This window comes from Macrotis lagotis, chromosome 1, assembly GCF_037893015.1.
Source record: "Macrotis lagotis isolate mMagLag1 chromosome 1, bilby.v1.9.chrom.fasta, whole genome shotgun sequence".
Lineage (NCBI taxonomy): Eukaryota > Metazoa > Chordata > Mammalia > Peramelemorphia > Peramelidae > Macrotis > Macrotis lagotis.
This window is the reverse complement of record NC_133658.1, coordinates 118463088-118479115: the sequence shown is the minus strand read 5'-3', so window position 1 is coordinate 118479115 and position 16028 is coordinate 118463088. Positions and strand designations below refer to the sequence as shown.

At 33.0% G+C, this 16028-nt stretch overlaps 1 protein-coding gene across 1 annotated transcript in view; it reads left to right on the top strand.

The window, feature by feature from the left end:
- Nucleotides 1-16028, top strand: part of XPO1 (exportin 1) — a 54682-nt gene that overhangs the window by 24723 nt on the left and 13931 nt on the right. Inside the window, exons 5-15 of the mRNA XM_074206866.1 lie at nucleotides 5934-5995; nucleotides 6662-6706; nucleotides 7183-7364; nucleotides 8369-8417; nucleotides 8510-8629; nucleotides 9330-9458; nucleotides 10100-10258; nucleotides 12385-12582; nucleotides 13675-13813; nucleotides 14353-14534; nucleotides 15834-15990. Coding sequence (XP_074062967.1) covers nucleotides 5934-5995; nucleotides 6662-6706; nucleotides 7183-7364; nucleotides 8369-8417; nucleotides 8510-8629; nucleotides 9330-9458; nucleotides 10100-10258; nucleotides 12385-12582; nucleotides 13675-13813; nucleotides 14353-14534; nucleotides 15834-15990 — 1422 coding nt within the window. The remainder of the gene's footprint in view (nucleotides 1-5933; nucleotides 5996-6661; nucleotides 6707-7182; nucleotides 7365-8368; nucleotides 8418-8509; nucleotides 8630-9329; nucleotides 9459-10099; nucleotides 10259-12384; nucleotides 12583-13674; nucleotides 13814-14352; nucleotides 14535-15833; nucleotides 15991-16028) is intronic.

The following is a 16028-nucleotide window of genomic DNA, read 5'->3' as shown; positions in this document are numbered from 1 at the left end:
AAATCTTATTTTAATATTTCATTTTTTTCAGTTACCAAACAATTTTTATTTTTATTTCAAATTCTCACTTCCAAATTCTCTTCCTCCCTGCCCCCATTGAGAGAACACCAGTGTGACATGAAATATACATAGAGTCTTGCAAAACATATTTCCAGTGTAAGTCATTCTGTGAAAGAAAACATTCCCTCAAGATCCAAGAAAAATGGGGGGGGTAATTTAGAAATGCATTCAAAACTCTACTAGTTCTTTTTCTGGATTATTGTATTGCTAAAAATTGTTAGGTTATTAGAGTAGATCCACATGCAGTGTTGCTGTTATTTGGTTCTGCATCAGTTTGTGTTAGGTCTGTTTTTCTGAGAGCATCCTGGCCATCATTTCTTAGAGCAAATAGTATACCATCATAATCACAGACAGCAACTTGTTCGACCATTCCTCAATTGATGAAATTACCTCAATTTCCTGCCACAACAAAAATTGCTGCTATAAATATTTTTTGGACATACAGACTTTTCCTTTATGTTTTTTATCTCTTTGGGCTATAGACCTAATAGTCATTGCTTGGTCAAAGAATGTATGGTTTTATATAGCCTTTTGGGCATAGGTCCAAATTGCTCTCCAGAATGGTTGAATCAGTACACGACTTGATTGTAACATTTGTCATTTTCCTTTTATGTCATATTACCCAATCTGATAGGTATGAGGTTATAGTAGCTCAGAGTTGTTTTAATTTGCGTTTTTCTCATCAAAAGTGGTTTAGAAGATTTTTTTTTTGAGATAGCTTTGGTTTCTTTGTCTGAAAACTGCCTTTGACTGTCAATTGAGGAATTCCTGTTATTTTTATAAATTTGACTTTTTTTGTTTGAGAAAGTCTTTTTTTTCACAGTAATGATTACCAACTATTTATGTACCCTCCATCTTATTTTCTCTCTATTTTTCCTATTATCTCCTTTTACCTTTTCCATTTCCAAAATTGGTTATTTCTGAATTCTATCTCCCCCAAGTTGCCTTCTCCTTCTTTACTCCCCACTCTATCTACAAAAACTGAGTAGGTGTATTATTTCCTCTTTATTCTAATTCTTAAGTTTAATGCTTCCCTCATTTTCCCCTCTACTATATAAAATCTTTTTCAGACTTCTTTTATGTCAAATAATTTATTCCATTCTACCCTTTTCCCACGGCACTTTCTTATCCCTTAATTTAAAAATTTTTATTATTATTTATTATCATTAGATCATCATATAATCACATTCAATTCACACTTGGCTTTCTATGTATAATTCCTAACTGCCCTAATAATGAGAAAGTTTTTAGGAGTTAAAAATATCATATTCTCATGTAGTAATAAAATAGTTCAAGCTTGTCAAATCCCTTCTGATTTCTTTCCTATTTAACCTTTTTTATGTTTCTTTTGCATCTTGAATTTGAAAGTCTTATTTTCTATTCAGCTCTAGTCTTTTCATCAGGAAAGTTTAAAAGTCTTACTTCATTGAATGTCCATTTTCGCCCTGAAAGATTATATTCAGTTTTCTTTAGTTGTAATCCTCCCTCTTTTGCTCTCTGGAATATCATGTTCCAAGTCCTCCAGTTCTTTTATGCAGAAGCTGCTATCCTCACAGTGGCTCCATTAAACTTGAATGGTTTCTTTTTTGTTGCTTGCAGTACTTTCTCCTTGAATTTGACTATAATGTGGAATTAAAGAGATCTCATCAAGAGGTGATCTGTGGATTCTTTTAATTCAGAATATTAGCACAGTTTTTCTTGATAATTACTTGAAAGATGATGCCTGGACTTTTTTTTTTTAACCATGGCTTTTAGGTAGTTGAATAAGTATCTCTTCTGCATCTGTTTTTCCAGGTCAGTTGTTTATCCAATGAAGTATTTCCCATTTTCTTTCTTTTGATTTAAGATTTTTGAGTTCCACATTTTTCTGCCTCACCCTTCCATGTATGATCATATTTAACTTATTTACATATCTCATGTTGTGAAAGGAGAATCAGAACTAAAGGCGGGGGGAAACATGAGAAAAAAATATAAAGGAATGTTTCAAAAAGTGAAAATGGAATGCATTGGTCTGCATTCAGACTCTTTTTCTCTGGATATGGATGTCATTTTCCATCTTTAGAATTGTCCTTGATTATTGAATTTTTGAAAACAGCTTAGCTCTTCATAGCTGATCATCACATAGTATTCCTGTTAATGTGAACAGTATTCTCCTGAGTTTACTCTCTTCACTTAACATCAGTTCATGCAATCTTGATTTTCACAGTTCTTTTTGAGCTCATCTATGACCTGAGACCATTTCATATTTTTCTTGGAAGTTTTGGATATAGGAGCTTTAACTTGTTATCTTCCAAGTGTGTATTTTCGTAACCATAGTAACTTTCTATGATAAATTTTTCTGTTTGCTCATTTTCCCAGCTTATTATTTAACTTTTAATTTAACTCTGTCAAAGTAGAGCTGTTGCAAGCGTCTGAGGTTTTATGCAGCTGTTTTCAGAGATTCTTCTAGGGACCCATAAGTTTTCAGTTTGTTCCAAGGTGGTATGATCAAACTACTCTTTTTCTCTCTTCCCCCCCCCCCCCCCCCCGAAATGGTAAGGAGATTACCCATTCCTTATGTCCACAAGCTCTGTTATTGCTAGAGCTCCTTCTCACCCTGGAACTGGCAGAAATGGGACACAGATCCAAGTATGGACAAAACAACAGAGTCCTGCCTCAGTCCTAGCAAACAGACCCCTATAATCGCCTCCTGACCAGTTGTTCAACTCCCTTACCATCTTTGGGTGGAGAACTTGGGAAGTTGCCACTGTTAATTCATGGTTCTCAAGGCCTGCTTCTGATTTGTGGGGCTGGGGCTGTACTGGCACAAAAGTATTAGAAGCAAAGTGACTTTTGTATGAACTATTCAAACCATATTATAGTATGTATATTGAATAGTATGTATACTTAATTGGCATTATTGATATAGTAATTTAATTTTTTAAAAAAGTTGATTGTATTTGGTTTAAATACTATATAAGATAGGGTTACCCCTTTAAAAAAATTGTACATTATAGATTCTTTATAAGTGATTTTAACTGAACCCAGTCATCTATATTCATTTCATTATCACTCCTAAAAATTACTGGAAATTGTTTACTGTGTGTTGTGCTATTTTGTTTAGCTTAAATCCTTTCCTGAATTATGGGTACTAACATTAAAGTAAAGGACCTGTTTCCTCCTCTTGAAAATGTTTTAGTAAAACATCACTATTTTTTGGGAAGAAAAGTCCATATGATTGTGATTCAGTTACACAAAATAATATGAAAATCAGTTTTATTTACACATTTTCCAGTAGTGGAAAAATGCAAGTTAAATTTAGACAATTTTAATTTCTAATTGGTGTGTTCTTAAGACCATACAAAGTAGTTTGTAGTTTTTTCAGTAAATTATATTCTATTGTATATTATTGTAAATAGAATGAAGTCCTAAGGAGAATTAACTAAACGTACATAAATGTTGATAGCATCATTGTGAATGAATATTCTCTGATGGTGAATATTTGGAATCCTTTATAATAGTCTCCCCTTTGTGACTTGTCATCTCTTTATTTCTCCTTTTGTCATCAACTTAGTAGTTGAAATTATGTGAAGATCATTAAAATGAAAGCCTTTGTTAAAAAGAAGCCTAATGTTATTAAAAGTACTATGGAATTTTACAAAACAAGCCTACTCTAATTCTATTCATTTCATTTCTCTGTTCGTGTTCCATCTTTGACAACTTTACAATATTATATACCAATGAAACATTTCTGTTCCATATTATAATATGAGGAAAAACAGGCATTTTTTTAATCTAATAGGTTTTTCTCGTGTGTTTGTGACTGAATACTTTTTTTGGAGTTCACTGGACTTACATTAAGGTTACACAGACTAGTAAGTATCAAGTATCTGAGGCCTCATTTGAACTCCTGTCCTCCTGACTGTAGACAGAGTTGCTCTATCCACTGAATAACCTAACTTGCCCCATTGACCAAATACTTTAAAGTTGACTATCTTAATTAGAAAGCACAATTAAATACATTATTTTAGTGAACTTCTATAGCTAAGTTAAGAATCCTAACTTTTTTTTTTAATGCCTTGGGGACCTCAGAATAATGGTTTTAAACACATAAATTATATAGGAATTACAGAAGAAAATAGTGTTAGTGAAATAAAAATAGCCTAGATTGAACCTCTGCCCTGGAGTACACACTGGACATGAAAATAACAAATACTTGCGTAAACCTCTCCTCATTTATGATTCATTTGATAATGAAAGAACAAAGTTCTGTTAATTCCTTTGAGGTGTCAAAGTTTGCATTTTGCCTTACCGTGAAATACTTAGAATTTCATATACTCTTATGCCTATCAGTCAGCTGTTACTAAAAATGGTATCCGCTCTGGAATGTGATTTTTGAAAGACTTTCCTATTTACCTTTCATACCTAGGAATTTTTTTATAGTGTGTTTAGGTTATTTTAAGACATGTACAACTGCTGCAAAGGAGGCATATAGATAGCATTTATTATTTTCTTGATTGCTTTTTTGAGGTAATAGTACTATATTCTTATGTTTTGTTTTTTTATTTTTGTTCTAACATGTTAATAATTTGTTTCCTGAATCTGTGTATATGTGGCATGGTGGGGGGGGGCTATTAATGACACTTTTCTTTGTACAACTCTTGATTCCGAGTATAATATTGAGATGAGAGGCTTCTTCTATATGATAAACCTTTGATTTAGTTTTATACTTATGAACAACGTTTTTCAACTTTTTTCCTGCTGTCTTCTCCAGTATAGTAAATTCCCTGAATTAAAAAGCAAATGTTGATTTAATTTGGAAGTTCTTAACATTTATCATTGTGGAGTTTTACTTCCTTATCCTCAGCTTTATTTTTGTAGCATTTGATCTTGCAGATGCCTATCATGCGTACTGCAAAACAAAATGACCAAATATATATCCTACAATATGTTCCTTATTGCTCTTGAGTCATTAATAAAGAACAGTGCCTTCATTTCCCTCACGTAGGAGCTGTATGTAATTCTTGAATTAGTGCAACTCCATTTGATCTTCCAGTTTCATTTATCACAAAAACTATTAAGGTTTATTTCAGTTCTTTTAACTTAAATAATATTGGTCACTGAATAAGGATCTTATTTCAAATACTAGCAAAGCTGTCATTACTAATAGGTAAAATCTAAAAAGTGTAATTTGAAATTTTCAGCCCCCTTTTTGTCATTATAATGGCAAATTTTTGATGGAAGTTTCAAAGGACAGAGGATCATTTTCTTTTTCTTTTTTTGTGAATTTCTGTAGCCAACAAATTCATGCATGATGATGAATGTCCCCTCACTTAGTGGGGTTCTTGGAAACTAAACACAAGCGCCATAGTCAAAAGCTTTTTCATCACAGCAGACTGGAATAGTCTTGAAGGATCCAGTCACTTGCATGACATTATCAAGCATCAGAGGTGGACTTCATAAAAGATACTGTTAATTACAGGTGGAAAAAAATCTAAGTTTCCATGGAAAGTACTACTTTATCATTCTGGTTGAACAACCAAGTGAGCAAGTCATTTAATCTCAGTTTGCTCATTTGAAAAAGAAAGAACTCTTAACTCAGGTTTGCTTCATCAGCACCGTTTAGCTAGCTTGTTATTAGTATGAGTAAATCTATTCAGGGTAGATAAATTTTTTTTGTTATGTTGCATTTAGAACTAAAACATACAAATAAACTATCTTTTTAAAATTATAGATAATATTGGGCCATCTTATGTTTTTATTATTTTTCCTCAAGAAAATGTTATCTATATATTATTTCAATATAATGTGCTATTTTGGCATAGCAGTTTATTAACGCAAATGAAAAGGAGAAAGAAGCCTGTCATTATTAAAGTAAAATTTTGTTTTTGCAGGTATCAAAAAATACGTTGTTGGCCTTATCATAAAGACTTCATCTGACCCAACATGTGTAGAGGTGAGATTTCTCTTCAGCATGACAAAAGGCTGATTTCAGTCAAATAAGTACTAACTTTTTAAAAAATACTTTTATTTGTTTTTCCAACTACATGCAGTAGCAGTTTTTTAACCAATTTATTTTTTTTGCAAGGTTGTGAGTTTTAGATTTTTTTTCCCTTTCCCTCCCCGTGACAGGAAGCAATCCAATATAGGCTCTGTATTTATAACCATCTAAATAATTGATCATAAGAGGAGAAATTCAAATTGAAGAAAGGAAATATTGGAAAGAAAAAAGATAATAAGCTTTGGTCTAAATTTAAACTCCACAGTTCCTTCTCTGAGCAACTATCTCTTGAGTCAGAGAACCTGGATTCAATCCCATCTCTAATCCTTACAACTCTTTTTTTTTTCCTTCTTCAGTCTCAGCTTTACAATTAGCAAGAGGGGGTGAGGGAGGCATGGTTAATTGTATTAGATGGACTTAGATGTTTCTCCCCAGGTCTGAGTCTATGTTCCTATTTAAACTAGAGCTAAGTATAGGAACATTCTCTAGACTTTCCCATCCTCTTTGCCCTCTATGATCTACCTTAAGATAACAACAGTATGAAGGAAATCTGTCAAATTCACTGATTAGAACCTAAATACACCCTAACCTCGCCCTTTTTACCTTTGTTTCTTTCTCTAGAAAGAAAAGGTGTATATTGGAAAACTGAATATGATTCTTGTTCAGGTAAGCTTCTACTTTGTTGTAATATAGAAATAATATTTCAAAAAGTCTTAAATCTTGGTTGGTTAAATTGATACTTCTTCACCAGGGCATGAAAATATAGAAATATTTAGAGATTCTAGAAGTTCTCAGAAAATATTTTGGAGATTTGGCACCAGATTTCAGTCATTTCTGGAGAGACTAGAGACCAGAATGGAGTTCAGAACCTTGTGGAAGCAATTCTTTGAGGACTTTGGCTTTTTATTTCCTAATACCTTTTACTTTGATAGGTTTGTTCAATGAAAGATAATCGTGATTCCTTATCCTCCCTACTTTTAAGAAATGTGACTTGTGACTCTCCTTTAGGCAGAGAATTATGAATGGATAGTAGTGACAGACTTTTCTAATCTTGTTTGATGTTCTCAGGCAGTACATGCCTAATTTTTATTGGAAGAAGGAAAAAAAACAACCTGAAATAATTTTGTATCTTGTTTATTTAGATCTTAAAACAGGAGTGGCCTAAACACTGGCCAACTTTTATCAGTGATATCGTAGGAGCAAGTAGGACCAGTGAAAGTCTTTGCCAGAATAATATGGTGATACTTAAACTATTGAGTGAGGAAGTATTTGATTTCTCCAGTGGGCAGATCACGCAAGTGAAAGCAAAACATTTGAAAGACAGGTGAGTATTCTTTTAAAATTTCATAATTTCATAACAATCCTATAAAAGTTATTACTCTTCAAAATAGTATTAACATACTTTGAAAAAGAGCAAATTTTAAGCATTGACTTTTTAAATGAAGGGAACTTGAATTTTTTGGTAATGAGATAAAATAGAAGCCTAGCCTCATGCATATTGATGAAACAAATGAGCTTGGAATCAATCTAAAGCAAATTGAAAAGTTTGATCTTTTGTCTCCATATGGCTAGTTTTTTTTTCATTGTATTCTTTATATTTGCTCAATTTTTACTCGTTGCAAATAGGAAAAAAAATACCAAGTTACTTTTTAGGTATAATTTGTAGGCATATCCCTAGATAATAAATTATTAGCTATAATTTCTCCTCCATGAATCTTTACAACTTAAGGGAAATAGCAAAAAGAAAAAAAAGAAATTCTCTTTGCTAATATAAGCATGTTTCTTGGGGAAACTTGACTTTTTAATTTTTCAAGATGAATGTCTTTACTGTTTTACATAGGATTATAAAGTCATACTGGGGGGAAATAGGTATATGTTTTTCATTTGGACACTAGGGAAGATTTTAATACTCTGTATTTGATTAAAGGATTAAAACTTGGAAGTTTTTAGGATAGAATCAGATGATAAAATTAAACTAGACATGAAACATATTAATTTGATATTTAATAGCCCATAGGAGCATTGTATATAGCACTTTTAGGAGTCAAGATTTATGGAAATGTTGCTCTACTACTTTTAAAACTGGAAGTGATTGTTAACACACAAACTTAATTTTATTTGATTTTTAATTGTTTTATGACCAAAGGTAATGTGCAAGGCCAAGGCCCGGGTGTTAATCTTAGGATGGTTTATAAAGTAGAATTTTAAATTTTTCTTCTTACATTCATATTTTTATATTTCGAAAAGAATTTTTAAAAGTTAAAAGAAATTGCTACTTGTATATTAATAAGATGTTATATTTATTCTAAATATTTTTATAACTTATAGCATGTGCAACGAATTCTCACAGATATTTCAGCTGTGTCAGTTTGTGATGGTGAGTGACTTTATTTTCAGTTTTTAAAAATTAAAACTGCTTATCTTAAGAGACAATTAACTGTAGATTTCCTTTTTTTTTTTTTTTTTAAGGAAAATTCCCAAAATGCTCCACTTGTCCATGCTACTTTGGAAACATTGCTAAGATTTCTAAACTGGATTCCACTGGGTTATATATTTGAAACCAAACTAATCAGCACATTAATATATAAGGTATACTTGATATTTTTCCCTCCTAATCATTCCTTCCACTTCACTACTAGTAAATTTACGTTAATGTGATGTTCCTATTAATGTATGCCTGGATGCTAGATAAGAGTAAGATTGCATATGTATAGGATCTGTAATCCATCTATTTGTTTCCTTGTTTCTTGGTTATTCCACTTTTCCATTGTTTTTATCAACTGTGGGGATCAGTCAAATTAATACCTCTGATCTAGAAAGTAAAAAAAGGATTGTTTAGGCTGCTTACTGCTTAGTTTCTGGATGATTGTTTTTATAGTAATATTTAATTGTGTTGTTCCATAATAATAATAATAAATATTTCTATAACACATAATATGGGCCAGGCATTATGCTGTAGAGCTTTACAGTTATCTCATTTGATCCTTAGAATAACACTGGAGAGTAGGTGCTAAATAAATGTTAGTAAGATATAGTTTGGATAATTTTGTTTTATATTATCTAACACTTAGAGAGTTGAGTTTATAAAAGTGAGTATATAATAGTTTTAAGAATTGAAGTTCCAAAACTCATTTACTGGATGATTAATAGTAATATGTAGCAATTCATTTCTCTTTTATCTATTTCCCTATCACTTTTATTCATGCCCCTATCTTGGTGAGATTCTACTTATAACACATTTTTATGGAACCATTATTAATGTTTCCTTTTTTCCCCCTTCATTTAATAGTTTCTAAATGTTCCAATGTTTCGAAATGTCTCTCTGAAGTGCCTCACTGAGATTGCTGGTGTGAGTGTAAGCCAATACGAGGAGCAATTTGTAACACTATTTACATTGACAATGATGCAGCTAAAACAGGTAACTTGTAATTCTTCATTAGAATGATTTAATTTTGATCGGACAATATTGTTGAAGGCAAATCAGTGAAATTATAATTTGCAATTGTCATGGGGGATAACAGTTCGCTGACAATATGAGTTATTCATTGAAAGAGAAGCCTAGAAAGTTATGGTCCAGAATTAATATTTTCAAAATGTACATCTTTATCTTATGAATTCAACAACAAATATAGGCCAGATGATTCTCTGTTACATCCAGTCCTTGTTACTCAATCAGAAGTTTGGGGTTCTAGGCATAGAAACAACATAGAAATTTTCTAGTTCCTCAGTTTATACTCAGCAGATCTTGATTGATGTCCAAGTTTTACTTAATATATTAAATAGCAATTTAATGTGTACTTGAGTGAAAGGAAAAATTATTTTTGAGCAACAGAATGGAGTTCAATGTGGGTATGTATAATGGAGATTGGCTTTGAATTGTAACCAAAATTTTGGTGCCTACAAGGTAGATAAAAGTGGAAAAACTCACAAGTCTTGAAGAGTTGGAAGTCTACTATCCCTTGGAATAACTAGTTTCTGAAATTTTAGTTAAGAATAGATAAAAGGAGTGCTTTTATTTTCCTTGCTAAATTTATAATTTACTATTATCTTTAATTTCAGATGTTACCTTTAAATACCAATATTCGACTTGCTTATTCCAATGGAAAAGATGATGAACAAAATTTCATCCAGAATCTCAGTTTGTTTCTCTGTACATTTCTTAAAGAACATGGTCAGCTTATAGAAAAGCGATTAAATCTCAGGGAAACGTTGATGGAGGTAAAAAAAAAATTTATTGTTTTCAAACAAAAACATTAATCTAAAGACAACAACTATATAATAATATTGAACACTAACAAATGGATAAAAGCATAATTTTTATTTCTCACTCATTTTTATCTTAACAAAGACTTCAAATATATATATTTCTGTTCCAAATACATTTTTGTCCATAGTGAGTTCCATAAAGGAAATAAATGTAATCGCAATTCTATGCATTTCTGATGTTGCTTAATATATGCTGTCATTTTCTTTTCTGTGTAATAATGTTTTTATTATAACATGTCAGTGTAAACTCCAAGGTTTGATCCCAGCAATTATGGTGTGAATTCTGAATATAATAGAAGTGGATTGTTCAGCAAAGTTCTCCCCTCTCCTACAGCTCATAATTTCCTCTCTTCTAATATGGCTCTAATCTCTATCGCTTCAATAACTGGAGCAAACCTTGGTGATCAGATTTGTATTAAAGAATTATCTGTATTTGAGTATTTTTTAAATTTTCTTAGATAATGGAGAAACATTCTTGTTAAAACTGGAAAAAAAAGATTTCCTAATGAAACTATATAAAGTAATCAGTCAAGCAAAGGAAATTGGCCATGTGTAAAAAGCATGCCTTATTTTGTGTCTTTTATTCATATATATATATATATATATATATATATATATATATATAAATATATATATAATCATGCTGCTGAGAGACATAAGCTTCACCACCTATCCTCTGAACTTGTGTTTCTTCATTCTGAAGTCTTTCCATGTTGTTTTCCACGAATTATTATTGTCAGTGTATAAATTATTCTTTTGGCTTTTTCCACTTGCTCTACATCAATTCATTAGTTTTAAGCAATAATTGAAGAATTGAGTACAAAACAAATACTATAAAGAGAGGAGGGGAAAGCAGAAAAAATAATTTTAGCCTATTGGCTACAAAGATTTGTAGACTATTAATAGAAATAGAGGAATCAAGAAAAGAAACAGACTTAATTAGAATGGGAAACAAAGGGCACCCAAGGAGAGATATCTAGCATAAGTTACTATCCTGCCTTTCTGCATTTGAGGGAGAGAATTTAGAGTGGAGTGTTCTTATAAATGTGATCATTGCAATTATGTAAATAGGGATCTCTAAGGGAAAGAACAGTGAGCATTTGAAGGCAGAGCAAAGTCTTAAGGCAATTATCTGTATTTTGGAATGTACGAAAGGAAAGAATTAAAACAAAAATAGAGAGGTGTTACAGGGTGAGAAGATAGTTGATGCCTGAAAGTCAGGAGTAGGGTTGGGAAGGGAATAAAGGGTTGCCATCTTGATCCTCAATAGAAGACTCTGGGGAAGGTTTGATGGTAACATTAAAGGGATAGTCCAGAGTAAGAAGGTTGATTAAGTATGGTAGAGAGCTATGGAAAATCCAGAAGAGAAAAGGTCATAGGAAAAAGTTTGCCCGTTGTGGCCAAATGAAAGAGGGGACCCAGAAATATTGAGCTATATAGGAAGTTGAGTATGGCAGATTTGCCTGGGTTCTTCCTATTAACAATTTTTTTGAATGTTTCTTGTCCAGTGAGTTGGGGGAGAGTATGGCCTCAAGGAATGAATTTTTCTTTTCTTTCTCCCCCCCCCCTTCCTGCAGACCATTGAGTAAAGGAATCAAGCAGGAAGGATTAGTGGAAGCAAAGCCATTTAATTTATTTTCACACTACAATGTTTTCATTGACTTACATAAGAAGAAATTTTAGGTATAGGGAGGACAAGGCTGCCTATGGAAAACATTGGTCTCTTGTAATGAAGAAAGAAAACATTTATAGAATGATAAAGTCATGTAGTCATTTGGAACCCTGTGAAGCAAATTAGTCCAGAGTCAAAACCAGGACTTGCTTTGTGCAAGGTTAATTGTTTGTGGGATGTAACAAAAAAGTGAAGAAAATTTGGTGCTTCAAAGAGCAAATGAGGGTTTTCAGAAAATATCCAATTATGCCCAAGATGTGATATGCAAAGATAACAATACCAAAAGCTTTAGTAGGTATATTTCATAAAAGTATACCAGGTGATATGGGGGAGTTTATTGTATAAAGGTGAATTTGACTTAAGAGGTCAGTTTTCTTCCTAACATTAGGTACCTTGCTTTATATAGGCTCTTCACTATATGCTATTGGTATCTGAAGTAGAGGAAACTGAAATCTTTAAGATTTGTCTTGAGTATTGGAACCATTTGGCTGCTGAACTATACAGAGAAAGTCCGTTTTCAACATCTGCCTCTCCAATGCTTTCTGGAAGTCAACATTTTGATGTTCCTCCCAGGAGACAACTTTATCTCCCTGTATTATCCAAGGTAATGGATATGCCCAGAAATGGCTATAACATATATTGTTTTCAAAAGTCCTCCCATCCTTCTTTCCAGAAAATTAGTTGGATGAATCTGTGATATTTGATACCTAAAGAGTAGTAGAAAATAATTTCTTACCTGGACCCTCCCTATTTCTTGACTAGGGTCATCTCTTTTTCTAGTCATCAATTATTTTTGTTGGCATAACTTAAAAATCTTGCAAGAAACCATTGCATGTCTCTCTGTTATGTCTTGAATAATCTCAGATTTTCAAAGATTTTGGGTATTTCAAAATTCATAATTGTAGAGCAACACTGCAACTATTTCATTGGGTTTATGGGGATTCAGAAACGTCTGAGTTTGAACCCTGCCTGAGACATCATTTAATCCCCCTCTGACTCCATTCTGTCAGCTATAAAATAGGAATGAGAATAGTATCTGTTGTTGTGGGTTTCAAAATGGGATATTTTACGAAAGTGCTTTGGAAACCTTTTTAAGTGCTATATATAAAAACTAGCTAACTTTGGGGAACTATTTGTGGCCATTGGTAACATTGTACACCGTACATACCCTATCTAAGATTGTTCACTGCCATGGGTAGGGGAAGGAAGAGGGTTGGAAAATGTGGAATTAATAAGCTTCCAGAAGGATGAATGTAGAAAACTACCTTTGGCTGTATTTGAAAAAAAAAATTTCCCAAAAGAGAAAGTTTTGTACAGTTTCACCACATGAGACTTGACTGTCCCTCCTAATCAGTTCTAGGTCCAACTGATTTATGTGCTGTGGCTGTCTCAAATATTATCTTCATATATTACTCATTAAAATGGTTATATCAGTCACATTTTACCTTTTTTTGCCATATAGATTGTTAGCATGCTTTGATTTGCTCTCAGGAGGAGGCCCATGTTTTGATGTGAAATAGAAAAATCTCTAAAGGAAGGTAGCCAGCTTAGTAGGTAGATCCTCTTTAGTGGAATATAGGAGAATTGCATAGGGATAATATGGGTGGGGTACATTCAACAATGGAGGAGGCATCAACAAATCTATTAAGATAATAAAGACCTAATAATATTTTCCACCTTGATATATCCTAAATAGGTACGTTTATTGATGGTGAGTCGAATGGCTAAACCTGAAGAAGTGCTGGTTGTCGAAAATGATCAGGGAGAAGTTGTCCGAGAATTTATGAAGGATACAGACTCCATTAATTTGTATAAGAATATGAGGGAAACACTGGGTAAGTCGATAGTAATGACTTTAAATTTGAATGGGGTACACACTGGACAGAGGCTCCTGAACTATAGTTCTCAAAACCCAAATTTACAAGTTTACCTTTAGAACATATAATAGTCAACTCACGTAGGCCCCCCCCTTGAGTACCCAGTCAGCCAATGTCAGTCATTGAGTCAGGAAAGGATACCAAGCCATTTTAATAAACTCTGCATGTAATACTAGTGTTTGAAAGGTAATTATGACAACTGTAATATATTAGTTTTGTAAAATCAAGCTTCTAAAACATAAAGCATTTAGTTGGTGATAAGGTGGCAGTGAATGTTTTCCGTGTGTGTGTAAATGGAGGTGTCAGTGTTACTGCCTGTTGTCTTGTAGTTTCACCTAGCTAGTTATCTATGTAAGTGGCAAATTAAGGCAATCAACAAGTGAAGGTGTCATTGAGATGTGTTCTAAAATGAGATATTTGTCAGGTGCTCAGCACAATGTCTGGTACTTAGTAGGTATTGGAGAAATACTTAATTCACTTCTGCTTCCCCTTTTCAGTTTACCTTACACATCTGGATTATGCAGATACTGAAAGAATAATGACTGAAAAACTTCACAATCAGGTGAATGGAACAGAATGGTCTTGGAAAAATTTGAACACTCTTTGTTGGGCAATAGGCTCAATTAGTGGAGCAATGCATGAAGAGGATGAAAAAAGGTTTCTTGTGACAGTCATAAAGGTATGTGGATTTTTCATCTCTGTCTTTGTTATGCTTTTAATATTTATGTGGGAGATGTGCCAGACCCTGAGTCAAAAAGCCTGGAATTGAATGCAGGCTTAAAGATACTTATGTGATCCTAACCAAATGATTTAACCATAGCTTGCCCTCTATACTTTACTAATCTTTAAAAAGATTTATAATTTACTATGGATATAAGTAAATGTAAGAAGTAGTGATAGAGGGGGTTGCTAGGTGGCACAGTAGATAGAGCACTGGCCCTGGAATCAGGAGTACCTGAGTTCAAATCCAGCTACAGACATTTAATAATTACCTAGCTGTGTGGCCTTGGGCAAGCCACTTAACCTCATTTGCCTTGCTAAATGAATGAAGTAATGAAAAAAGAAGTAGTGATAGACTGCTATAATTTATCACATCTTTGAAACCATTATTTTTTGTTGAAACACTACAAAGTTCCAGTTGCCATCACTCCTGAAGTTTTCTGGGGTCTGTAAACAGATTTTATATTTCAATATTTTTTCTTTCTTTTATGTAAGCCTACCTATATCATTTTATACATTTCAAAAATATTCTTAGAATGAGGTCCATAGTCTATCTGCCAAGGTTAAACAAGTGGTACAAAAATGGTGAAGAACACTTCTAAATTCAGATTTTTCCTGTTATGTATAGAAACTCTTCACTTTAACACAATCACTCCTTTGCTTAACTGATATGCCATATGGAATTTTGTTCATGTTCTCCAACTACCTGTAACATAGAAGTAGTTCGTAATCTCCAGTTAGCAACAGCAATTCCTAATGATCTCGTATACTTGAAACTGGTTGACACATAACCATGACTAAGAACATTGGCAAGAGCACTTTGCCATTCTGCTTGTTGACCAGAAGATAAAAATGTCCGTGTACATATGCATGCATATGTACACATTTGCTTTTCCTTTTCTTGATGATACAGATTTTAGTGTATTAAATGAATTACTGTGAGGAATCTCTCTAAAGCTGTAGGTAATTTATTCCCAGAAAAACAGATACTTGCCTTTCTACTCTGATTGAAATAAAGCTTGTCTAGTTGGCTCAACATTTTCTTAAAGTTTTTTTTGGGTTTTGTTTTTTGTTTTTTGTTTTTTACAAGGCATTGGAGTTAAGTGGCTTGCCCAAGGCCACACAGCTAGGTAATTGTTAAGTGTCTGAGGCCGGGTTTGAACTCAGGTACTCCTAACTCCAGGGTCGGTGCTCCGGCCGCTTCGCTGCCTAGCCGCCCCTTCAACATTTTCTTAATGAGTTTTTCTTTAAATTGCAGGATCTTTTGGGATTATGTGAACAGAAAAGAGGCAAAGATAATAAAGCTATTATTGCATCAAATATCATGTACATAGTAGGTCAATATCCAAGGTTTTTGAGAGCTCATTGGAAATTTTTGAAGACCGTGGTTAACAAGTTATTTGAATTCATGCATGGTAAGTTATTTGGGGCTTCCCCCCCCCATTTTAACTTT